We start from the raw sequence: 27,802 nt of genomic DNA, 5'->3' as shown, positions 1-27,802 counted from the left end.
GACATCAAAGTTCGCCATGCTGCTGGGGTCACACCCTTTCGCGAAAACTCACAGTTTTCACTGTAACCCAAGACCAACTCCTTAAGGCTTTCCTGGAGAAATTTGAGGCTGCAGATGTCACCCATCACTATACTGTACCCCAAAGTGTAAAACATGACATTTCCTGTTCCCACTAGGTGGCGCTGTCCTTGATGTCAAATATGGCAGTTGAAATATGTTCAGGGCTGGAGCCTTATCATATGTGTTCACTTTGGTCAAGGTCAGAAATTGTATGACAAAATGAGAGGCAATAAGATTTTCATGGCGAGTCATCGAAATTCGCCATGGCGCCACGGCCTCATAGTATTGTGAAAACTCAAAAGCTCCGCAATTTAACATGGCACAAGGGTGTAGTTGGCACTGACCAAATATGAAGCTTATACGACCAAATCCCAAGGAGGAGTTCGTTAAAGTTCGAGGCATGGAAATGGCAAAATTAGAGCCAAAATGTCAGCTTCACTTCCAAATGGCGGACTTCCTGTTGGGTTTGCGTCAATGGGCCCACTGACTTTTTTGTTCGTCTTGGCATGATACACATGTGTGCCAAATTTCATACATGTAGCTCAAACGATGTGGTCGTAGGGCTGCATTTAACAAGGCATAGGTGGCGCTGTAGAGCCATTTCCCAGTGCTCATATGTAAAACCATTAAAATACAAAATTTTTCACCAGACCTGGCATGTGTGCAAAATTTCATGAGTTTTTGAGCATGTTTAGGCCCTCAAAAAGGCCCTTGTTTCGCCTGAATAATAATAATAATAATAATAATAATAATTAAAGCTGCAAGCAGCGTTATGAGGGCCCTCGCACCCCCGGCACGTCGAGCCACTGCCAACACCTCAAACCGGCACGTCCGATGTGATGTCACATTGATGGATTTCATGCTTTTAATCACCAGCTAACATTTCATCTTATTCAACCAGGATTATAGTCATGCCTCTAGGTGGCGCTCTAACCATTATTGACAAATATCATAACAAACATTTCCGAGCTCGAGTCTCATCACGCCTGCGACCTTTGGGAGAGATTGGACTTTGTGTCTTTGAGTGACAGCAGATTACTGCTTTTTGGCCAGTGATTGAAACTCCACGTGCCGCCATGACCACCCCGTTTCCTTGAACGTAAAAAGCTTCGCAATTTAACATCACAAAGGTCTTTAGATTCCACACACTGGAGAATGGTTCAATATGATGAAATCCCTTGGAGGAGTTCGTCAAAGTATGAAGCCTGAAAAGAGGAGAAAATGTCGCCAAAATTGCACATTAATTTTAAAATGGCTGACTTCCTGTTGGATTTGGGATATTGCTCCAAGAGACTTTTTTGTACATCTTGATATTTTCCATAAGCTTACCAGGTTTCAGACTCATAGATGAAACACAGAGCAGGGGCTGTTGTTTTGAAATTTTGTAGGGGGCGCTGTGGAGCAATTTCGCGCTATTCAATGAAAATGATCACATGACAACAAAGCCTTCATCCATTTGGAGGTGTGGGCCAAATTTCAAGCCTCTATAAACTTGCAAGCCCCTCAAAAGCCACTTCATCTTTCATGTTGAACAGCGTTGCCACCAGGGTGCGCCGTTCAGTTTAAAGTCACAATTTTTGCACTGAAGCATCACGAGGGACTGATGGTGATATTCACCGCTTTTGAGGTGGCCACGATGAACCTGTGAAAATCAGTACAACAAAATTAAAGCCATGACATTTCCTGTTGCCACTAGGTGGCGCTGTCCGTATTTCCGACAATGGGCACATCAATCTGTTCAGGGCGGGTCTGACATCATGCCTGTAAAGTCTGGTACTGATCAGACTGGATTTCATTGAGTTATACTAATTTGTTTCTTCATGGCGTGACATCAAAGTTCGCCATGCTGCTGGGGTCACACCCTTTTGCGAAAAGTCACAGTTTTCACTGTAACCCAAGACCAACTCCTTAAGGCTTTCCTGGAGAAATTTGAGGCTGCAGATGTCACCCATCACTATACTGTACCCCAAAGTGTAAAACATGACATTTCCTGTTCCCACTAGGTGGCGCTGTCCTTGATGTCAAATATGGCAGTTGAAATATGTTCAGGGGTGGAGCCTTATCATATGTGTGCTCTTTGGTCCAGATCGGAACATGTATGACAGAATGAGAGGCAATAAGATTTTCATGGCGAGTCATCAAAATTCGCCATGGCGCCACGGCCTCATACTATTGTGAAAACTCAAAAGCTCCGCAATTTAACATGGCACAAGGGTGTAGTTGACACTGTCCAAATTTGAAGTTTATAGGACCAAATCCCAAGGAGGAGTTCGTTAAAGTACAAGGCATGGAAACGGTAAAATCAGACCCAAAATGTCACCTTCAATCCAAAATGGCTGACTTCCTGTTGGGTTTAGGACATTGCCATAATAGACTTTTTTGTTCGACTCTGAACGTTATATAGGTGTACCAACTTTCAAACTTGTAGGTCATACCCATACCGGGGGCTCGCGTTTTTCATTTTTCTAGGTGGCGCTACTGAGCTAATTTTCCCTGGCCATGTCTGAGAACATTAAAATACGTAAATTTTCACCAGACCTGACGCGTGTGCAAAATTTCATGAGTTTTCGAGCATGTTTAGGCCCTCAAACGGCCAATTCATTTGCCGAAATAATAATAATAATAATAATAATAATAATAATAATAATAAACAGAGCAATTACAATAGGGCCTTCGCACTGTCAGTGCTCGGGCCCTAATAATAATAATAATAATAAGAAACGGAGCAGATACAATAGGGCCTTCGCACTCTCGGTGCTCGGGCCCTAATTAAAAAAACAAACAAACTGCACCTAAGTTGCACGTATAGCTGGCTGAGCAATATAGAGTTTAAAAAAGGGCTACATCCATCATGTCCATCCAGTCTATAGTTTGCTGGAGTTAATGCCATGACTAACAGCGTGATAGTATTGATGTAGTTTTGCTCTGTTCTGTAAGAACAAATGAAAGAAGGTTTTGATACCAGCTGTACTTATTGTCCTGCTGTCCAACATTCTCTTGTAAACTGTGATTTGGGGGTAAAACAGGGGTTATCGATTCACACTTGTAAGAGATCTTTCAGTTGACTGGAAATTGAGACCATCTTGTTTACCTGAGGATACGGACCTAAAGGCTAATCTTAGGGTGGTAACACTGTGTCTGACCATTGAGGGAATACAAACTGACAACATAACAAGTAACTGTAGCAAGAATGAAGAAAAGACTAGTTTGTCAGTAAAACAATGGATTTGTTTGTTTCTGTTTGTCTCTGCTCTCCTATCCCTGAGGGGCAAATTACTGACTTTTTTTTATAGCTGTAGTAATCAGTAATCATTTTGTAGGTTAGTTCTTCATGCTAATTTCTGCATCTTACTGTCTTCTTTTTTTCCGTCTCCCATCCTCATTATTGTCTTAATTGAATTCACCTGCACCTTCTTACCCTTCTCCCTGGTGTATTTATTTAGTATGCATTTTCTCCCTCCATATTCGTCAGGTTGCTGTCACAAAGCCCTTCTGTTTCTGCATATAATTCATTTGTGATCTCAAGATAATCTACTACATTTGGTTGTTTTGATTAGGACTTTTAGTGTTTGTTTTTGAAAAATACACTTGTATTGAATGAAATTTTGTTCAGTCATACTTGTGTGCTGAAAATAAAGGAGTGAATTTTTTGTAAATTTCCATTTTGCCTCCGTGGTTTCTGTATTTGGGTCCCAGCATGATTATTTCCTCAAAGAATGACATCCTCTCCTTAGTAGACTTCACCTGAGACTAATCACTGAGATATCCTCAAAGTTATACATCTGTTTACAGAGAAACTGACAGTAGGATTTAATGGAGATTTAAGACTGGAGATTTCAGTGGATTTAAGACTGGTCTGCATTAATATCATTAACAGTTAATGATGTACACAAAAGGCTCAGCATAGTTGATCTGAGCTCATTTTCAACACTTTGGTAGTGCTGTTATTTCCCTGGTTAACGGGATACAAAGGGCCTATGCTCAGTCAGCACAGAGCGGTATGTAACACCATTTCATCCCACACCACGATAGAACCAAAAGTCCCTTAAGGCTCCTCTTTAACAAAGCCCATTCATTTAATAAGCAGCAGCCAGTGGCGCTGGATTCGATTCGGCAGGAGTGTTTGATATGGAAAAATGGTGGAATTACACCATGAAAAGAAAGAAGAGAAACTTGGAGATGGAAAGTAGAGGGGAGGATGACTGATTAGGCAATGAATGGATTTAAAGTGAGGTGACTTCTTTTTTAAACGCAAGTGATTTTGCTGAGGCAGAGGATCCTACAGGGGACAGATACAGTTAGACAGCAATTGACTGCCTTGTGTTGTATCATGTTGGAGTTCAAGAGGCTATCAAAACATTATGCCAGGGAGAGTCATAACAATGACCAGCAGAGTAATAAAAGACATAAAGTCAGGGAGATGGGTAAGGAGGGAGATGAGAAAAGCTAGTAGGGCAGAGGGAAAGAAGGATAGTCAAGAAAAAAAAAAGATGGAAGACACAGGGAGCGAGAGGCAGAAAAATCAATACACTTCTATATGCAGCATTGAGAATGTGCCCTCTTGCTGCTCCAGACAGCCTATCCAAGGACTCCAACAGCCAGCAGACAAACTGAACATCTATCCACAGACCCACACTCATAATATGCCACCCCAGTCTGTCCCTGTCTCCATTTATCTCCGTCTCCTCCCATAAACACATACACACGCACGCACACATGCACACACTTCAACCTACTGGCTTTTCTCCTCCAAATTTAACACTCTAATTTGGTAGAGGGCTGGCTGCCGTGTTATTGATGTTGCCAGAGGTCTGATCCATCTAGAGCCTGGGACAAGGCTTCAGTCAAAATGGCTATAAGTCAGAGGCATCCTGCTCCCTGTTTGCCAGAGTATCAGACCAGCATTGGTAATTTAAAGGTTGGATAGACAGCCAATATTACTGTATGCACCTGCCTCGCTTCATCACCCTAAAGGGCCGGATGCCAGTGCTCCGAAGCATTTGGTAAATTTCCATGCTTGTTGAGACACGTTGGATTGGAAATCAATTTTTGTAACTTTTCGTAGTTGCAAACTTCAACAAATGCCGTCTTTAGGATTACATTTAGAAAAGAAAAAAAAAAAAAAAAAGGATTATACAATATGGAAATTAAGATAAAATAAATTTTAAAAAGAAAATAAATGTCTCTACTTTTCACAGTGTTCACAGAGAGGGATTAGCACATATCCTGTGTGTGTGTTTGTATATGATGGTGTGACATGTGGGATGGATTAGAGAGGTTTACTTCAGAGTGAGCTGTGCATGCTGGTGCTTCTTCACATATCTTTTTCCCCCTTATGTATGTGTTTGTGTTTGAGTGTGTGTGTCCACCCATCTGTGTGGGTTTAGCTGGAGGGCAAAGCAACAAGGGATTGGAAAAGCTGGGTGTTTCGTTATATACCATTGTCTTAGCACAGAGATATATAGCCAAACAGGACACAGAGGGGCTGAGCCTGATCAGACAGCGATGAATGAAGATCGGAAGGAAGCACAGACATGTAAAAAAATAAATTTAAAAAAGAAAAAGGAGGAGAGGAAAAAGAAAACATGGGGAGGAACAATGTGCTCTCTGGATGCCCACAGGACTATGGTTAGTGTAGTCTCTGATCATTGATTAAAGAGCTTTATGTTCTCCTACCCACAGCATTGTGGAGGACATGCTCACCTCTCTCAAGCACTGCCTCAACCCTCCCGCCCCCTATTCTTACTTCCCAGGGCTGTCCATCCTCCTGCCCTTTCCCTTCTCTCTGTCTCTATCTCTCTGAAGTAATGGGCAGACAACCATTGCTGTAATTTCCTCTGTACTAAAAACTGACAACTATAAAAGGTCACACAGAGGAAGTGGTCTCATGCTTCTAATCACTCAACAAGAGCAGGGCCACTCAGTCCATTCAAATATCACCATGATAAAGACAAAATGTCCTCTACTACTGACTGTTTTCTTTTCTTTTTCTGATGTAATAAACAGTTGAACACAGAGAATATAGTGTTTACATTTTTTTTTAAATGCCCTTGAGCTGCACTTATATAAACAGTTTTTTCCTTCTCTGAATAAAATAATTTGGCAGGATTTACACGTTCACTAAATTAAATGATTGCATAATGGGTCATGGTCATGCTCCATGGAAAGCATTCATAAAATGTGAAATATATTGAATGCATGCACCTGAAGCAAACAAGACAGAGTTGAGCCTACGTTATTGGTTTGCTGGGGTGCATTCGACTGAAATCAAAATCTATCTCCTACTCCTGTTGTTATTAAACGGATGAAAGCTCATCTCCTGCTTTACAGCTCCCTGTAAACTAGAAAACATCACTCGACCAAATCTGATTTCTCCTGTGGGGATGTCTTCATTCGATATATTCAGACTTTTTATTTTAATATATATAATAATTTTTAAATGCATATACCAGTCAAAAGTTTGGACACACCTTCTCAATGTCTTCATACTGAAAACATCAAATATTTTAAAACAAGATATGGAATTGGCGTATATTTTAGATTCCTCAAAGTAGCCACCCTTTGTTTTATTGACAGTGCTGCAAACCCTTGGCCTATATAAAGAATAACCATTAAATAAGAAGGTGCGTCCAAACTTTTGACTGTTAGATAGATAGATAGATAGATTGATTTACACTATCTATCTATCTATCTATATAAAAAACTGTACAGTATGTGGGCCACGTGCAATGTGATTCCCAACAGCACCAACTCCATGTGATGACATAAAACTTTTAGAAATGCACTTTACTGAGCAGGATGACTCATAATCCAAATCATGATGTTAAAAATGCATTTTCAAAACCTAGAAGCACAGATCTGAGGATGAATATAAGGCATTAGTTAAGGAGCAATAAATATTGCAATCCTTCCACATAGATTCATTAAACATTGAGCAAACACATTTTGGTTGTTAAAACCAGACAATTTTCAGAGACCTGAGTAGACTTATACAGCATGCAGCATTTTCCGTGTTCATTTACTTTGAGGTTTTCTGCCACAAGTAGCAGGTGCATTAAGTATCAAAAGAAATCGATGTGATTGTCGTGAGACAAAGAGCACAGACATTGCAATTATTGTGAGTGTATAAGAAAACATAGTTGAGCCAAAAATGGAAGACTGAGTCAAATAAACATGAACACAAAAGAAAATGAGACAGAAGAAGAGACCACAGTCTATTACGAGTTCCATCTTGTAGTTTGTGTCTACATTGATTTGTTGGGGACTAGGATCTCTGCCTCTTCCCAGCTCACCTAATTGCACTCACTGTGACCCGCTAATTACTTCACTAAGACCTAGCTGGTCTCACTTCACTGCACTACTTCTCTGTCTAAAGTTGTCTCCATACCAGTGTGGGAGGGTGGGACAAGGAATGAAAGTAAATGTGAAGGCACAAAGGGCAAACGAGGCTGGATTAAGAATGCATGATATATGTCAAAGCAGGAGACAGAAACAGGATGTAGAATGAAACAACAAGTGACAGACAGACCAAGTTGGGAGCATATGTTTTATATCTGAGTTAGTTTTAAGGTGGAGGGTACTGATGCTTTTGTCTCCAACTAATCTGCATACATAATTAAATAAATCTCTGCTGATTAGACAATCACAATGATGAAGACAATAATGACAGTTAATTCACTGGGAACAACATGAAGCTAACCTACCTGATGGGATGAGCCCAAATTCCCAGCTGGGTACAAGAATGCCAAAAGGATTCTTTGTACCAGTATCTTCTGTTGTTGGCGGGGTTTTATGTTCCTCTGACTTTAAGCCCTTGAATGGCGTCCAATGGCTTCCCACAACAAAAGACTCAGAAACGGCAGATCTGGATTCCATTTCTGTAGCAGCAACCTTGATGTCTGATACGGCAGTAGTCAAGTGAATGACTCCAGAAGTGGTTGTGGATGCTCCTTCGGGTGAGGGAGTCGATGAGAGGCCCTGCATGTTGGGGAAACTTGTAGCTTTCTCCTTGTCTTCCTGAGCCCATGAAATGGAAATAGATGGCTCCTCTGTATAAGATCTATTTTCTATAGTGGCTGCTGTGGTAGCAGGATCCACTGTCTGTGCATCTCTGCCCAGAAGCTCTGCCGTCGTCATTTCAGAAGTTGTCAGCATCTCTATCAAAGCCTCATGTGCAGTAATCATCACCTCATCAGTGCTTGTATCTTTACTGTCTTTTCTATAAACTGGGGTGAATCCGGAGTTTGAACTAACTTCCCCGCTGTGTGAGGAGGTAGATGAGAGCTTGTCAGTAGGCCTGTGAATGTAGAAGATCTCGCCCCTAGCCTCCTCTGCTGACTCTGTTTCCTGGGAGACCTGAGGTGGGGTGGTGGGCTGTTCCACCAGCTGCCAGTGGGACAGAGTTGTGCGCTCAGTCACAGTGGCAAAATCACTGTGGCTGAGTGAAGATTTCGACTCAGTAATCACTTTGATGCCACTGCTGTCCAAATTGTTGTCTTTCACTCCAAATCCATCCGCCACGTTGCTCCCTTCTCCACTACCCTCTATCACTTTCTCCTCTCCTGATGCGCTTCTGGCAGTTGGAGTATTGACATTCTCTGTATCCTGCTCTTTGCCTTCACCTGAATAATTATCTGTGTAGTCCTGTCGAAGGAAGGTAGGCAGGGTCATCATCTCAATGGGTCCTGCTTTAGCTTCCATTGGCTCCCAGGTGGGTTTTTTACCCACATAGCCCACATTTTTAGGAAGGCCTAGTTTGGGAATGCGCATTGATTTGATGGCCCACTGAAACTGGGAGCTGGGAGCAGGAACAAAGGTAGGGTGTCGCCTGAGACCCTGAAGACTGGAGAAGTTGACATGTTCACTGGATGGTGAGCTCTCAGTGGGATCCGATTCAGGGATTTCTATAGAAAATACAGAGACAGAACAGACTAATTAAGCAAAGCATCAGGGGACGTTATCTAGAATTAGCAATTTAAAACTCAAGCACAGACTACATCAACCCCATGGAGACTGTTCAGGGAACATAGTTAAAAAATGAATGATAACAGCAAGAACACAGATTTGCTGTGGCCAGTGCTCTGAGCTGGAAATGCTGTGTGTTAACTGTATCTGATTTCATTCATAGTATTTGCATATTTCCTTTATTCCTGCACACACATTGTACGCAGTTATGAAATAATAGAATTCTGCTTTTTTCCCAACCGAACTGGAATTGGATTCAATTTGCGGTAATGGAAAGGGTGGATATTGAAGAATGAGGTAGGTTCACTGGTTTGTGCAACCACTCACCCACTCACTGATCAAGAACGAATAAATAACACGACATAAACGATGCAACTCTGCAAATAAAAGTTGCTCTACTTTACGGCAAATAAACCACAGAGCCATGAGCAACCTTGTGCCCTTGGAGAGCAGTTAAGAACAGTGGTCCTTGTTCTGCACTGCACAGCGTTTGGTTAGAGACCAACAGTGAACTTTAAAAGCAAAGAATAGCATCATTAGATGCAACACAAGACAGTGGAGTTGGAATCTATCCAATGGAGGATTTTAGATACAGTGGCTGTCAGCCTGCCAGTAGGGAAACAGAAGTCAGAAAGGGCTTGCACAGCCAGCCAGTCTTAGCTAAGTCTTGGTGAGAGAAACACTCAAATAATCAGGTCCAAATGTGTAAAAATAATCAAGTGTGTGAAAATGCATGTAAATAATGAAGAGGGAGTTCACCATGAAACAATGTAGATTGAAATGCCATGAAGTCATTCCTTTTATGCCTTTCTTCACCATTTGATTCCTGATTACACAAGCAACAATTCCATAATCTCCATCAGTAATATCCCTGTTTTTTGGGGTTTTTTTTATAAGAAGTTAAATAAACAAAGAATAATTCTTGGTTACTTGACCAATCAGGCTGAGTGGCTATGGCTTCAAACTGATTTCATTCACACTTATCTATCAGGATGCAAAAAAAAGAACAGCAAAATGTTCCTCGTGCTTGACCGGAGCACAGAAATATCCAACACTGCGCTTTCCAATTGAGCTTGGAAAGTACAGTTTTTGTTCATCATATTTATCATGTAATAAACTAAAGCTGTTAATAATTTAAACACATTATTTCAGAATGAATTATATCAACCAAGATCAAACAAAGTAAACAATCTAGAGTTCTCTCAGATGTGTTTATTGCCTATGGAGCCCATTTCCCTCAAAGCTGCATTCTCGAGTAGAATTTACTCTTCTTAGTCTTGGTTTGTAACACAATCACCTGCAGAGAACAATTGTAGTTTAGCCATGCCATCTTTTTCTATTATTTCCATAAAACTATATTTTCTACATTTTTATGCACTGCTGCAACAACTTAAAGTGTATTAAAATGTCTTTAAAATCTTAACTGTGCTTTTACACGTTTACTACGGACGCAATGTACCTGAGATGTAGGTTCAATTTTTTCTTCTGTGTGTTCCTTGAAGCTGTAGTCAAATGATAATTTTGGCAAACTAAAAGAAGCAGTTAACTGCCATTTACTGTAAGCTGGATGTTTTGGATATTTTTCTGCACCACTGGAGCTGATCAGTGTGGGTATTAAAGTTGCTGGAGTTTGTAGACAAAAATGGGAACCTCCTCTTCTGGAGTATATGCACACATGCCCACGAATAAACTCACACCAAAAGGATGGGAGGATGTATTCAAATGTAATTTCACACTTCTCTGTCCCTGTTTCTCCACTCCCTGTGGATTCTTTTACCTAAAACAAGTTCCTGCTGGTATACAGTTGCCTGTAGTGAGAGAAGCCATGTGGAAAAATGCAGATGCACTTGCAGCACGATAAGCAAATGACTGGCTCCACAACAAGCTCCATCTCGATCTGTTTATTTAGATGAAATGTTCCACTGTATGTTATCAGCTTACAGCTTTAAACCAGACTCTGTCTACACCATCAATAATTCATTCTGTCTGCATGTGTAACTCATGGATGATGTTCGTGGGGATTTTTTTAGGAGAGTGGTGCAGTCACATTACTGAGAGGTCTAGTTAGTGATCCCACCTTTATAATCATTCAGCCCAGTTTGGCTACCCTCAGTTCGGTTAACGTGCCAGAAAAGTATAGCAATACAGCACAACAAATTACCTCAAGATGGACAACATGCACAAATATGTCTATGCATAAAATATTAAAGTGTATGTAAATTATTCAGAAGGTTCGCTGTTGCCGTATGCCTAAGTGAGGTTTACGAGCCTGAGGTTCATTTCCATAAGAGCCATGTAGCCTGGTGTAATTGTCCTATTAATAATCCAAATAGCTAATTACATACTTTTACTACACACACTGATGGAAGTGAGAATAATTAAACACATTAATCTGGTTTGATCATCTATGTAATGAACCATGTAATAAATAAAATGAGACAATTAGGCATAGGTTTGGGTGATTTCATGGCGCTATTTAGAGCATGGTTAGAGTTCAGCTCAGCTGCTGTAAATCTGCTGGTGGAGGGCTTGGTGGAAATGGCCAGAACTCAGAGCAAAAATGCTGCAAAATAAACTTATAATGAACCTCATTCAGACAGTAATTGTGTGCTTCCACTGAGTGGTTCTGCTGTGTTGACTCCACTTTAGTGGAGTAAACGGGCTGAAAGAATCCCTGCAGGTCAGGCAGACATGATATTAAATTGCGAGCGAGGAGACTGACAATGATAGAAAGAGAAGGCGCGCGAGACAGAAGATGGTACTAATGCCAGCTCATTCCATCTACAGATATGGCATCTAATAAAAAAAGACTGAGGCAAAGTTATTGCATGGCCAGGTGAATCATGTCAGGAGCAGCCACACTGAGTGTCAGTGTGAAGACCTCACTGTCTTCTGAGACTGGTATGAAGCTGGCAAATATTTCCTCAGCTGTGATTCTTGACCTGAATATAATTTGTTAACATGCTGTTTCAGTTTATTAAAATGTTCAAAATACTCATATTTTCTTGGCAAATAATTTAACTGAATGCTCTTGATGCAAAGAATTTTTAAGCATCTGAAATAAATGTGATCATTATATAAATTCCCATCTTAACAAATGTTTTCCTCCCCTCAATCAAAGAGACAAAACAGCAATGTTAATCGCTATCAAGTGTTGAGCCCTTGATGCACAACAACAGCTAATTTAGTTCATTGGTTCTACTAGACATCAGCTGGGCAGTTTTCCATCACAGCAACATTAAAGAAAAAAAAAAACTACACCTCACAGTCCTTCCTCCATCTTTCCCTTTGTTTGCTTCTTCCCTCCTATACTCACGCTCCTCGTGTGTTGCTCACCCACACTGTAGTGATCATTACTGCCTACCTTCAAAGAGCTGGGGCCTAATTGGCAGAGACATGGATGGTGGTTAGAGTGAACGGCATTGCAGCCCAGCCTCCATGTTAATTGGATAAGGTTGTGAATAATGCATGCGGACTAAAGGATGGATTTTCATTAATACCTTGGGATTGGGTTGCTATGGGATTTCAGGTAGCACAGCAGTGAGTATTTATATTAATAAAGCCAGCAATCGCTAGGTGAGAAAAGCCTTGCACCTTTATTGAATCATTCTTTTGGCTGCTGGTGTGAATGTTTGTCTTACTTTGGATCTTTCCTATTTAGCTGGCGCCATGGATGTGTTATTTGTGGCAGCCATTAAAGAAAAGCTTCCTGCTTCCATCAACCCAAGGTTGTAGTACACTTTCTTTTTAGCCTTGCTTGTTTACCTCTTTCTGATGTGCTCTAATTTAGTATTATAGTAGAATACACTATATAAGGCAAAACAGTTGATGTGTACAATTTTGATGAGCTTTAAAGTCAGTATTTGGTAACACCATATTTATTTTTTAACACAGCCTGAACTCTCTTAGACAGTTTTCTTGTAATTCCTTTTACTATTCTTCAGGAATAGTTCTCCATTCTTCCTGAAGGACACTCAAAGCTCTTCTTTGGATGTTGGCTACCTTTTTGTTCTTTTCTTTGTCAAGATGAGGCAACGTTGCTTCGGGAGTGTTGCTCTGGGGAGGCCAATCCATGACTGATAGTGTTCCATTGTCTTTTTCCATCCAGGTATGCTTGTATGCACTGACCTAATCAATTAACTTATTTACTAATCAAATACTTTAAAGATGGTATTGTATGGTGGATCAAAATCTGATGGTACTTCTTTGCATTCATAATTCCATCAGTTTTGGCAAGATTTTCAACACCACTCGCTAAAATGTGGCCCCAAACCATGACAGAGCCTCCACCATGTCTTACAGATGGCTGTGGACACTCACTGTTGTGCCTCTCTTCTGAATTGCTCCACACTTGTTGATCACGATTTCAACCAGAAATTTCACATTTAGAGCCATCACTCCATCAGGCCTGTTGCCATTGATTTTCAGCCCAGCTCTTGTGTAATTTGGCAGTTGTCAGGCTTTTCTTGCTGTTGTCTATCCGAGAATGGCTCCTTGACAGCTACACTTCCATTGAGACCATTTCCGACAAGGCTTCAGTGAATGGATGATGAATCAACTGAAGGGCCAGCTGCTTCTCTCAAGTCCTCTGTCAGGTCTTTGCTGGATACTGCTCTTCTGCTGCAGATAGTTTTTTTTAGACCTGCTATTTCTTCTTTTGTCCTCTGTTTGTCCTGTTTCCTCAAAACGTTTAAGGACACACAGCAAACTATGCTAAAAATGCCTGTTTTTGGCTAATAACTCTTCGAAAATTACTTTATTGTACCACAAACACTATTTTATGCCGATCAAACTGTGTTATTTTTGGCATTTCTGTAAATTCAACAGAAGAAATAGCAACAAATGACGTGCTTTTACAACAGGCTGCTATTATAAGGCTAGCTAAAGAAACAGTTTAAAATTTTTCTTTGCTAAGCTGTCTGTCACAACGCTGGCTCGTCCCTTGAGTTAGGTGCCCCTTTTTATGCTTGAAGGATTCGAAGGTCAGTCTTAGGTGGCTTAACAAGCAAAGAGGCATTCCATTCAACATGGCCACATACAGGGACTGGATGGAAAATGTGTGAAAGAGCGGCCAATGATCAAAGACAAACTTTGAAAGACCTTCAGACAGCTGAGAGAACTATAGCCCAACACCACTTTAAAACAATCACAAGAAAATCTGGCTCCTTGGAATCAAAGCAAAAAGAAATGAGGGGCTCAAGACTTCAGCACAGTATTATATATCAGACTTTGCACTCCAGATTCTCATGTCTTCCTTTAAATCTCAGGATTTTAGGACTTGTATGTTTGGATTTTTTTTGTATCCTTGTTAATCACTATGAAAGATGGATTTTGAAATGTTTCTATATTATTCTATATTATAATATTAGCCACAGGTATTCCCACTAATATAGTCTAATATAGCTCCATTTCCTAAAAAAAACAGGCTGTAAGTTGTCCTCTTTTAAACAAAAATACAAAAGACAAAAAAAAAACACATTTCATCACATTCAAATAGGTTTAAAAAAGTAAGCATAGCTGTTACTCTTACAGCCTGCAATGTAAACAAAGCGCTTTTTGAATAAATATGAGAATGAAGGCAGAACACTCCAACACCCTGCATTACTGTATGTGCTGTGCCCCCTTTGTTTGTTTGCAATTACTGTTTAATTAAATTTACAGCGATACTTCAAATTGCCCTGCGGAGGAATATATTATGGCATACTCGAGGGGAAAGAAGATAGAGTGGAATGGAGAGGCAGAGACTATTTAAAAGGCATGACACAAACAGATTCTATATTTACCAGAGATATTCAAATGCACCCCGCCTCCATTTGAAACAAAACAGCTTCAATTTAGGCTCATTTCTGTTTCAATTTCACGTGTAGTTATTTGTTTTAAAGGGTAAAGTTGAATTGTAGATAGAAATATACATACAAATTAAAAGCTGAACGCATACCTTTAACAGCAGATTGAGTGTGGTCAGCGATGGGGCTCGTTGTTCTCTCTCCTGGAGGGCTGCTCGTACCACTTGCCTCTGTGCTTTGGACTGCAGGTACTAACTGAATCAATGGCATCACCTCTTTCTCCTCACTGGAAAGACCTTCTTCTGAGTTCTGCAGCTCAGTCACCGGACTCCTGAAAGAAAAAGTGCCACTTCTGTGCTCCATAATGGCATTATCTATGCTGCCCTTTTTCCCACTGGGTTTTGGAAAACTTGGGTTCCTGCTGGGCGCTTCCCCCTGTGTTTGGTTATTTGTTGTCTTTTCGTCTGGCACCATGGGTGTTTTCTCTGTATCATCGCCTTTCTCACTCTGAGTCCAGTATCTAAAAGGCCTCATAAGAGTGTTAACAAAGTCAGTCAGAATACTATTACTGGTTTGAACTTGGGGCGTGGAAGTAGAAATTGAGGATAATGTTGGGGTCTCAGATCCAAAGTAGCTTCCATCTTCTTCCTCATGGGCAGAGCCTCCATGCTTCTCGAAGGTTTCAAGGTCAGAAACGCCCAGAGTCTTGCTGTTATTTAAGCTGTGTGACTCATTCTGGCTGGGTTCTGGCATTCCAGGTCCATCCTGAGTTTCATCCCAACCCTCCTCAGGCCTTAAGTGGGTGATCACATGCTCTTCGGAGATCTCAGATGAGTTGTTGATTCCAGCAATGGACGGGACTCGTACTTCATCTAAGTCAACAAGGCCAGTCCAGGTGGAAGTCTTAGGAATAGAGGCACTATCCTGGGCTTCGGTTAATAAGGACATGGCCTCTGCTGCCAGGTGAGGTGTCTGATACAAAGGCTGTGGCTCCGCAGCCTGCACCCCTGCTGGCTGGTGGGCTGAAACACACAATCAAACATCAATTGACTTGTTTTGTCTTCTACCTTACAACACAGCCCAAAACCTCACATTCCTTATTTTTAAGAAGATTAAATCCAGAGTAGGACACACATGTGTTATAGATATCACAAGTAGATCTGTTTTTCTACAAAAAATTACAACCATTTGAAATCAGCAAATATATAAATGTGACTGTATCCACAATATTATTCACACGAACCATATCTATGTTAATAAACAAAATCCATTACCATTTTTATCTACTTTTAGCTATCTGAAAGACATTATTCTTGTAAATCTGCGTTCAGCATTGTTGGTGCTATGAAGAGGTTCATCTGTCAGCTGTTTGTTTTGACAGATTCACTGCTGCTCTGCTCTCACGCTGTTCTTGTTTACTTTAAAATTACTGGGTTATGCAGATGTTTCACTTCAGTTACATTTTCATGGGCTGACAATGTGAAAGATGAAATTGTCATTCTTTCTTTTTTCCTACCTAAATATTAATTTGTAGTCTTCTCATAATATCAGTTCTTATTCTGTGTGTGTTGGTGGAAGAAGTTGGCTACAAACAGTGAACAAAATAGTTCATTCGGTTTGAAGATGAGCCCAACTTATTCGTGTGTCAGCAGATAAGAGGACAAGGCCAGACACAGTCACTGCAGACCCCAGCTAGACTTGCTTTAGTCATGCTCTCACTCTTATTTGATCCACATTTCCATTCTGTCTTGCAAGCGCAGCAACCCACAACATACAAGCCCTGATATCCATTGAGGGGAAACAAATGTCGCAGTCTCTTCACAACTCCTTCATGTGTGACACCAACATCTCATGTTAATTAAAAATCAGAAGGGGAAACAATTCCCCAGATACAACGCTCGTTACCATGGCAATTACCACAATGTAACTGCATCACCTTCATTATCGCAGAGGGCTTAGTACCTCGGTAGCAGTAGGCATCAAACAGAGCTGCGGTGTCAGGAAACCCAGTCCGGTTCGGGTTGTTGTAGACAGTCCGTACCCCAGGCTCGTCTCCGCCGCAGTTCTTCCGCGGGACGTTGATGGGATAGCGAACGCTGCCATCAGCGAGCCAGCCGGGATCACACTGGTCAAGACCAGCCTGCCAGGCGAGGAAGAGCTGCCCAACAGTAGCCAGCTGGGCTCCCAGGGAATGGCAGTGAGTGGAGGCGGTGGCAAGGCTCAGCTTCTCTGGCACTGTGGAGTGAAAAACCTCACCTGGAAGGTGTAAAAAGAAACGTTGAGTTGTATTACAGAGCAAAAGCACTTCAGCCTCGAGAAAATTTTTGTTTTGTTGGTTGGCAGTAGCAGGATTTTGAGTGCTGGTTGATTCTTGGATCATTTGGTATTGCAAACTGATGTTAAATGAATTTGGGTTTGTGTCTGTCTCTTCTTGGTTGAACCGTATTAGTATTTTCTTTTAAGGTGCTATAACGGCAGTCAGTTCTAGACATTTTCTCTTTCTCCTTTGTGAACTGTAAAAAAAGTAAGAGGTGTAGACTAGAAGTGAGGAAGCAGAAGGCATTTATTGTTGCCTGCAATAATAAAAGGAAATCAGTAATTCAAAGTATTGACTAAAGGAAATTGTTTGAAATCAAAGACATTTAAAAAAAGAAGATCTAAGTACACAGACAGCGAATAAAAGAAAAGAAGAAAAAAGAGGCTGAAGAATGGTGCTGTTGATGCTGATAAAGAAGAAATTCAAAAACAGGCAAGACAGAGAGTGCTCAAGAAGAACATAGCACAAATGCATTTATATGATCGCTGGCAGCTCAGGGTGTGGTGATGAAAAATATATAAGCTGGAGGGTTGGACAGTAAGAATGAGGAGCAGAAAACAGAAGAACACATTTGATACGAGGATCTAGGAGATTTATGTCAAGAAAGAAGAATGTCACTTCAGTTTTTCTGAACAGTTAAAAAGGTCAAGATCCAAGCAAAATAAAATGGGAAAGAGCCAGAAAGGGGATATATGAGGTGTTATTTGTCAGAACTATTATAGAAGATGCTTAAATAGGCATTTAAAAGGTGCTGAAAATGTGCTAATTTTTATAGATTGCAGATTAAATTAGAAAAGATTGACAAATCAGCGAAAGATCTATATACTGTCATTTTTTTGTGCAAATCAATCCCAGCTGAGCTTTTGTACATGTAGAGAAAGGTCTGTTGCTGAGTTTATTAATTCATCTTTTAGTTTTTGTTGTTTTCTTATTAATGAATGAAACACCAGCTATGTATCACCCAGGAATTTTGCTTTGACTGCAAACAATTATTTGCTGATTACTTCAATCAGGTTGTTAATTCCACTGAACAACATTCTTAACTGCAGGATATAAAGTCTAGAGATTGTCGTACAATTTTCTCTTCTCAGCACATCAGTCCCATACTAGGTGTTAATATTGTCTTTAAATAGTGGAATGGCTTTCTTACTACTATGATGCTTAATGACAGTTGCACACCTCATACTGAGAGACCTAGATAAAGTAACCCCTGTTGCAGGTCAGAATGCGGTGTTAAAATTATTAGAAAAACGGATGTCGGTTATTATAATTGGGCTTTGGAATTTGCACGAGGTTAAAGTATGACAAACACTTAATTTCAGTCAGGCATAGACGTGATTATGGTGTGAATGACGAATATATGCAGTGTTAATATTTGCCATTTCAGCACTGAGCCCATCATTCCCCTAGAGGAAACACCACGCTCAGCACAGCAGGGAGGAGAGAGAGATGATAATCACTTTCCCCCTTGAGGAACACATACTTACAGTCTACAGTTGGATTTTTGTAGGTGATCTAATATTCTCTAAAAACAGCACTAACACTTGAAAGAAGGGCTTTCATAGCAGTGTGGCAACAAGAGAGCAATCAGAGCTCTGACAGCTTAAATATACTGCGTTACACAAAGGATACACTGGACGTACGGTAAATTGCACTCATAGAGCTTGTCATGTAGTATGAGCGGTAGTGAACTTGTGATGCCTGAGCACACTTGCACAGCTGTCATCTATCTAAGATAAGTAAGGAGTGGAGAGGCTTCAGTCACCAATTAAATCAAACGGGAGGAGCAAAATGTTAGATATGTTTGTTAATTTGACCTAAAAACAATAAAACTTATCAACTAGTTTAATTGATTTATATCCATAATTCCCCCTGGTGTTTAGCCGCTGCTCAGTCCTCATCAAGATGGCAACAAATACTGTGTATCCAATGTTGAGATTAAAGAATAGAGGGCTAAAAATGTAACTGAGACGTTTCAGAAGAAAGAAGGCAAATCTCAAAGCACATCAATGACTCTTTAAGAGGAATAAGCATCATAAAGGTCACTGGCTGACTTGATGTCTTTCAAGCTGAGGTTGCATCATCTGTCATTGTGACAGACAGGGTCATAAAATGTCCATCATAATCTATTATTACCAGTCATTTTAATTTTAATTTATCCTGATAAAGAAATATATTCAATAAAAAGATAATAAAGAAACAACTCAGTCACTGTGTAATACAGAGTAGAGAACATGCATTTATCAGGAAAGGACAGACAGTTTCACAGACCTTGGGATCACTCCTCATGTCAACACCACAAGAAGCACATAAGTTTTTACTCAAAGTGACACTAAAATACTCCAACCATTGTTATTAAACAACCAAATGTGACGAAAACAGGATGCTCGCTTGATAAAGTAAGATAACTGATGGGGCCACTGTCAGTAATCATATAATAACCCTCATCATAACCTCATATATTGAAGATTGGCGACCTGTCCAGGGTGCAGCCCGCCTCTTGCTCTATTATAGCTGAAGAGAATGGATGGGTGGGATGGACGAGTCTAGAAACGCTGCCCCCAGGGAGGCGATCAGAGGTCAGCAATACTGTGTTTACATGAGACCACATGCGTTTCTTCTGTATCAGGGTGCAACAGAATCCATCTATGACCTGCAGTGGTCACAGATGCACCCAAAGAAATTGAGGGAGGATATTTCTGTATAATGTTTGATGTTATGTTTAGAAAAAGAGAAGTCACCAATGCTGTGAGCACTGTTCTTGTCACTATTGCATATGAATTATTTGCTATACAAATACAGGCCATTCTTCTAATCTGTCAAAAATGATGGACGGCCGTCTGATTTTTCTGTCATTCAGTCAAAAAGAAAAAGTCAGACAATGACAGAAAATGTTTCATCACTGCAATATTTGATTTCAAGATGTAAGTACAAATGTTTTCTTTAAATAACGTTTAAATAGCTTGATCATATGGCCATCTTTCTTCTCTAATCCTTAAAAATGGTTTGAAGTTCTTGTAGATTTGGAGGACTTTCATTTTGCACAGTAGCAGCTTTATAAGGTGCAGCCTACCAGCTACTCTTGCTATAATCGTCAGGCTTTGAGGTGATGCAGTAAACACTGACATAGTTGTCAGATCTATCATTCAAGATTTATGGACATTTGTGAGAGAAAACCAAAGCAGGCCTCCAATTTCTAGCCAACAACCATTGATTTTGATGTATGAAAACCAACTCTGTCTCCATCTGTCTTGCAATGCTTCCAGCTAACTGGCATTGAACAGAATACTCTGTAAAAATGCTTCAAACATGCATTCAATTGTTATATATTTTATATGATGTGACGCTAACAGATTTAGGCTATAGGCAAAAAGTCAGCCAACTTGGAGAACAACTTAAAGGTGGAGCAACACTTTATGAAATCAGGATATGCCCCCTAACTTGCAAAGTAAATCTATATTAAGTCTCTAATGTGTAAAGAGAGCTTTCCGCTACCTTTTTGCAGTTATAAGTGTGCTGTCAGGGTTCTGAGTTTTCTGTATAATATTATTCTTTTGGCTTTGAGAATCATTTGTTTTGACATTTTTCTTGTAATAGCATTTCCTGGTCGGTTTCTTTATATTTATATTTTCTGTTTTTACTTTTACTTCAAGTTGGGTATTTAAGTCACTGAGTTCCTGTGTGTTCCTGCCTCCCTTGTGTTTTCATGGCTTGTTTAGTCTCTGTTTTGTTCCCATTTTTATTTTTTTATTCCTTCTGAGTCATTATGTTAAGTTATCCTCAGCTGTGTTCTCACCCGTTACCTCTCCACCTTGTTATCATGTGAGTATATGTCGTCTGAGTCGCCTTGTTGTTTGCCACGTCGTCCCTCATTGCTTTGCGTTCCTTTGTTCCTTGTTGTCTTTTATTTGTATTTTATGGCCCTGTTTTTAGGCGTTGTTTACATTTTGCAAGACAGGATTAAGGTTGTTTTGCTTTTTCTATTGCAGTCCACCTTCGACTCCCACACAGCCGATCTTTGACACACAGTCCATGACATCTTTATTACATCCTTGTAAAAATCTCACAATAAAGATTAAAACGATAAAAATGGAATAAGCATGACACCAAATCTATAGATTTCCCAGTTTTATTGTGTAAGCTATTGCGTTTACAACATGCAGCAATTGGGGATGGGGTAAATAAGATTTTGGACACATAAGATGTGCCCAGTGCCACCTCTTCTTGTGGCGCTGCAAATCAGAGCAAACTTTTATGATAACACTACTGACCCACTTAGCTTCTGCCTTCAGGCCTCTGCATCTCCCTCAGTTGAACAAACTCTCCTCCCTTTCCTCTCCCACTGCTCTTCTCTACACTGTGCTAACAGAGTATTAAGGCCTGGTCACAGCCTTCTGGCACTGCGAACCCTCGGCTTAGTGGACCCATGCATGACTAAACTCAAATGTATGGTAGAAGCTCCTGACTCCTACCTTGAAGACGCTTAGCAAAACAGTAGACATCAAACAGCTCATCAGGGGACCTATTGCCGTAGTTACGAACTCCAGGTGAGTCCTCACAATCCCCATAGCAACCTGGCCGTGGTGACTGGATGGGATACCTGCAGAGGAACCCAAGAGATAGGGACAATGACAGAGAGAGTGAGAGAAGAAAAGAGAGTGAGATTAATATAGCCTGGCCATGAAAAAAGCAGCCAGAGACTTGGCTCCCCTGGGATGAGTCTGTGTTCACATGCATACAAAATAAGATAAAAGGTACACTTTTATCATTGCCTGCCCTGAAATACAATAAGTTTAAACATATCTTCCTCTCAGAGTTGACCAAAATATATTTCCCAAATACTAATGAAAAATAAACACAGAGATGTCCTCTCTTGAATCTGGTTGGAAGCAAGAAATATAGTAACATTCACAATATGCGACAACAACCGCAGGAAAATAATTGGCAAGCACTTCAATGGATACACTATCTTGTTTGTTTTAATTGTTCTGCCCTCGGTGTGAGTTTCACAACCAAATCGTTTCATTTTAAATCATTTGAAAATGCATTTAGTGCTCTAGCAGTATAAGACTGTCAATGCTCGAGCTTTTAGAAAGAGAAAGAAAGAGAGATAGAAAGTCAAGAAGAGGTTAAAAGAATCAGGAATTTGTGTGGTGGCTTGGCATGCCTGTGGGGCTAAAAAGAAAAAAACAACATCAACAATCTATATTTAGGCTCCAACTGAGCAATTATTCCACAAGAACATTGTTTCCTGCAGCACCACAGTGCAAACAAAGAGGCTGATTAAAAGATTATGCTGGGCATACAGGGACTTTATGAAGCACTTGGAAAAGATGCGCAATCAAATATACATGAAGAAGACAGACATGCTTGTGATATAAGAAGAGAACAAAATCTTTTAGTGTCTCAGGCCGCAGCTACTTTCTTTTTGCTTGGTGTCTGATGAAATGGCGGTTGATGTCTATATTTTTTCACCAAGTATTAATTGGACACTTTCCTCCTGGCTGATGTGCAGTCAGAGCCTCCTGGATCTGGACCAATTAGGTAGCTCCCGAGTGAAAACAACAGGAGTGCGGGATGGAAGGCGAGAAAGAAAAAGGCAAGGAAGTCGTGCCGCAGGAAGTCTGTGAAAAACTGTCAGGCAGACAACAGTCAGTGTGCTTGCCAAGTGGAGCAACGGCAATTTGAAATTAAAATGCTGATATGGAAAACAATGTGGAGAGGCAGGCTCTGACTGGTAATGTAAAAAGGGATTTAACAGAAAGTGGCAAGCTGAAGTACATGGCTGACAGGCAGCTCAGAGGGGGCTGATGTAGTTAAACTGCCTTTCCAGTGTACAAACAAGCTATTAGGTCCAATTATGTTGCACAGTATCAAGTCTATGAAAACCCCCAAAATATCACAATGACTTTCAAACTTTGATACTTTATACTTATAGATAGTTCATTAACTTGTGTTTTTGTAGACGTATTATTTAGAGATTGTCTTTTGTTATAATGTTTGATAGTGAGGAAAGCAATCACAAATATTAGTCTTATCTACTGCTTGAAAGAGGTTTTATACGATAACTCTCTTCAGCAAACCGTGTTAGTATGAGAACTAGATAGATAACTTATTTAAAAGTCAAGTTCAGCTGCAATCTATGAGTCAGTCAGTGTCTATAGGATAAATAATGTGTTGCCTGTAACCGAAGACAGTTTCCTCACAGATTCTCTAAAACTTGAAATTTGGCACACTGACTGATATTTTTCACCAAACCTCATGACTACACCTCGAGCATAGCAATCCCAACCAATGGGGTTGGGCTTGCTGAAAGTAATTTTGTGCATATATCTTTAAACCACATAAATGAGGATTCAAAAAGGATCAAGCAAAGCGTTCAAAGCATGTTACAAGGTCAATTTCCACCATACAAAATCACCAAAGTAATGGATGTTTTGAAGACCTCTTCCAGTCATCCCCAAAAATACCTTCAGTCAAATGTTGTTGGGATTTTTTTAAATAACTCATGTGCGTTCTTAAGTCACAGCCAATGAAAAGCACCAATCAAGTGACATAGATGAACTTCAGACAAAGCCTTATGAAAGTGAAAAGACAGAGCTTACAGAAAGTGATTGTGATTTTTGGCACTATTAGATCATTATCCCATAGCGTCCTGCCTAACTGCTCACCACTGTTTTTTCATTTCAGCTATCATTAATGACCTTTTAAAATTTACCCCAGGTTTTCTCAATTGGATTAGCAGAAAACAATTCAAATAAATTGAGGGTACCAATTCTTACACATGTTATGAAACTATGCATGAACCCATGCCATTTCCCATTACAGTGGTCCCTTGTTTTTCACGGGAGTTACGTTCTAAAAATAACCTGCGATAGGTGAAATCTGCAAATTAGCCAATTATTATAGATGTTTTAAGGCTGTAAAAGCCCTCACTACACACTTTATACACTTTTCTCAGACAGGGATGAACATTTCACACTTTTCTCTCTTGTTTAACACTCAAAGTTCAAACCTTGTAGAAAAATAAGTCCAGTATTGTAGAATGAAACCAAAGACACCTGCAGGTGACGACGTTTTGTCGACATTGTTGTGTTTGTTGGGGAGAAAATTTACAGACATACAGAACAAGACTTCAGAGTCACACAGCTTATTTGTTGTCATTTCTAGCCAGAGGGAAAATATGTCTTTTTTTCACAATTTTTCTTCTGGATTTGCTGATGATACCCTTTATTTAATGGGGGTTTGTTGCACAGATTCCACAAAAAGACTGAGGAGTCACTTGGGTTTGTGAACTGGCTATGAACATCTTGTGTTATTTAAAGCAGACTCCATGAGTGGGGAGTGGATTTGAGTGATTTGGGGTAAATAAAAGGGTAATTAATGATAGAAGCAAAAAAACATCTAAATTTAGCAGCAGTGAGGTGGGCGGTTAGCCAGGCCATTCTACGTTGGGCCAGAATTTTAAAAAACGGACATTGTGAATAAATAACTTGAAACCAGTGATTTGGGCCATCACATCATAAGAAAGTAATGACAGAGGAGAAAGAAAGCAGATTTAATGCACTTCAAAACTGGATATATATTTTTAAGACCTGGAAGCTATTTACATTGTTTATATACAGTTTCTAGAATGTAGTAATTCAGCCAGTATATTAACTAGTCATATTGAATAATGTATTCTTGAATTTTATTCCAACAAAACCCAAATAGCTCTTGTACCCAGCTTGAAAAGCCTCACCGTACAGTCTGGTCAGAAAGCCAGCCAGCGTCACAGTTGTCATAGCCATCAGCAAAGGTAGCCTGCAGCTGACCAGGTGTTGCGATGGCCGCTGAGTTCTCCATGCACACCCTCTTGGCATCAGCAAAGGTCAGGGCATAGCGGTCATGAGGGGCCCGGTAGTGGAATACCACACCTGGAGCAAAGAAATTGTGATAAGAAATAAAGAGGAAGCTCAAAAAACACGAATACATAACATGCAACCTTCAATTCACCAAAGTATTTATGAACTATAACCTTGCACCATCGAAACATGAGCATGTACATGCTCACAGGCATATGTGCACAAAGCCCCCTTGACATCCTCATCAGGTGTTGACATTGTTCCATCTGTGTGATATGAAACTACAGGATTCAGATTCAGGAACCTCTGTACGTGAGTCTCATTTGCATCGGATAGTCGGTTGGCTTATTTGAGAAAAGAGATGTTGCCCTTGGATACAGAGATTGACAAACAGTGGTGATGTTTATTTGACTGATTTAACAGTACAAACACAGTGTCCCCCTGCTGCACGCCGCCTGCCTCTGAACCCATGATGGAATGACAAAGAAGACAGACAAAGAAAAGGAAAACCATGCGTGCATTAAACCAAAGTGAAAAGAAAAATAGGCAGAGAATATGAAAAGCTTGGTTAAAAATTTTGAAGTAGAAAGACATGACACAGTATATTCCATCGAACCTGGAATAGAACTGCATCAGAAGGTCTATCCAAGTTCAAGTGTTTATCCTTCAGTTCACACCTCTGGTTGCCTTTCACACAACACTGTGCCCCTGATGTGCATCCAGCAACATGAAAGCTAGTGGCTGTTTGGCAACTAATACATCGCCTTTATCTTCGCTGGCATTGTCTGGGAGAGTGACAGATATTCCTATGTGAGACGTAGGGCCCTTGTGACAATTTGAGCATTAACACTCCAGGCTTTAGCGCAGAGAGTAAGCAGGGCCATTTGTAGACAGAGAGAGTTCCCACAGCACCAGCAGTGCATCTGCTGTTGCGGGCAGAAGAAATGTTTTGTTTCTTTTCTCTTCTCCTAATTTCTCAGCCTCCATCCCTTCTCTTTTGAGGCTGCGGGGTTTTGTCCAAACATAGATGCTACTGTAGCTTGCTGGCTAACACATGCACCAGAGAGATAAATGGGTTTCCTCTCAGCATGGGAAACCCAGTGCCTTTCCACAGGGAATGCACAATACCTCATCTCATCTATTTTTACCACGATGCATCTTTGTACATCCCCACACAGTCTCCTAAGGGAAAAACAGAAAGCCACCATATGATGCCCTCGTTGCTACACTAATCAGGAGCTGGTGTCTCTTGACACTTGAATTATTATATGGCGCAATGTGCTTTAGTGTTTAAAAATGTATAATTATTTTTCTTTATTTAACCCAACAAATACAATGAGGCAATTTTGAATAAATGATCAACCTTTTTTGTTTAAATTACAGAGCGGTAAGAGCTGTTTCAAAGTGCTAATTTTTTTGAAAATACAATCACTTACTTGCTTTCTGGCCATGGATGAGAGAACCACTTTCAAGTCTGACAATATAAACACAGCAAATACAGAAACAGCTAGTCTGACAGCATTTGAACATTTTGTGCCATTCTGAAAGGAGCAACAGTAACTCTACTACATTGGGCCAAGTGATATTTACATATCACTTTAAACACATATGTCTGAACTGCAAGCAATTGGATTAAAGGCACAACATGTAAATAATGAATGTGTCACAATGAAGTTAACAAACTGAGCAATGCATTACAAGTCTAAAGATAGTTTACTCCCACCTCTTGGTTGTATCATCTTTCTGCAACTGATGTATTTTAAGTTCAGAGTGTGATTTCTAAACCACACTTTCATTCCTAATTTGTGACAACGCAGAAAAGGTGACAAAGGAAACAACAGAACATAAAGTAAAATTAAACAGTCGCAGTGCTGACCTGTAAGTTACACAAGCGCTATATGAGGAAACATTTCAAAGCAGTGACATTTTAGACTAGTGTGTTAGACACTGCTGTTCGATGCACTACAATCATCATCCACAAAATAAGAAAAAAACAAAACAAAAACAAACTTTTGGAAAAAAGAAAACAACTTCAATCTCTCCAGTAAACTTTCAGAAACTTGCAGAGTTGATATCAGCTTTTCTAGATGGTCGTCTTATAGCTGACATGATCTGGCCATTCAAGTAGTTTCCTTCCATTCAGAGGTTACATTAACAATAGTCAGTGCAGATACACTATGCACTGCTCTTACAGCAGTGAGCTGCCATATGTCACCACAGAGAAAGTCTGACAAACACAATCAATAGCACTGCGTTGTAATTGGTGAGACACAGCCAATTGGTCAGTCAATATGTGCCAGGAGAAAGGAAGACGATGGAGACAAAACAAGGAGGAAGAAAGGCAGAGGGAACAAGGGAGAAATAAAAAAAAAAAAAACCAAATGGCAGAAGAGGACATCAGGGAACACACAAATTACTCTATAAGAAGAGTGGTGTGGATTAATATGATGTTAATACAGCTGAGCAGTATCAATACCTGCTAATTAACATGTTGAGCAGTTGGTAGAATTAGCGAGAGGACGGCTGTGGTCTGCCATGTACCGTGACTTCCAATTAAGACTAAGCCCTGGAGAAGGCTACTCCTTGCCAGCTACGTAATTGGCTTCTCTCTGAAGGAGTGGTTTTCATGGTGTATTAATCAATTGGCCAAGAATGGGAGGACACAGGGTCTCCTAAGCATAGTGGCAGGGGTCTCACTTATGAAATGTATTCTATGAGCACCTATTAGGTGTTCTTCATACTTGACAAAACCAGATGGCATCCTTGTTGAAGTACTGAAATTAGGCATTAGGCATAGTGGTCTTTACAAACAGGCACACACAAATTTCCCA

At 40.2% G+C, this 27,802-nt stretch overlaps 1 protein-coding gene across 3 annotated transcripts in view; it reads right to left on the bottom strand.

The window, feature by feature from the left end:
• ncanb (neurocan b) overlaps nucleotides 1-27,802 on the bottom strand; it is a 178,823-nt gene that overhangs the window by 98,687 nt on the left and 52,334 nt on the right. For all 3 annotated transcript variants that reach the window (XM_026159413.1, XM_026159412.1, XM_026159414.1), the window contains exons 5-9: nucleotides 24,869-25,043; nucleotides 21,600-21,727; nucleotides 16,773-17,066; nucleotides 14,963-15,832; nucleotides 7,764-8,963 (exon numbers count right to left, since the gene is read on the bottom strand). In XM_026159413.1, coding sequence (XP_026015198.1) covers nucleotides 7,764-8,963; nucleotides 14,963-15,832; nucleotides 16,773-17,066; nucleotides 21,600-21,727; nucleotides 24,869-25,043 — 2,667 coding nt within the window. The remainder of the gene's footprint in view (nucleotides 1-7,763; nucleotides 8,964-14,962; nucleotides 15,833-16,772; nucleotides 17,067-21,599; nucleotides 21,728-24,868; nucleotides 25,044-27,802) is intronic.

This window comes from Astatotilapia calliptera, chromosome 23, assembly GCF_900246225.1.
Source record: "Astatotilapia calliptera chromosome 23, fAstCal1.2, whole genome shotgun sequence".
Taxonomy (NCBI): Eukaryota; Metazoa; Chordata; class Actinopteri; order Cichliformes; family Cichlidae; genus Astatotilapia; species Astatotilapia calliptera.
The sequence above is the reverse complement of the archived record's forward strand: the minus strand, read 5'-3'. Positions and strand labels throughout refer to the sequence as shown.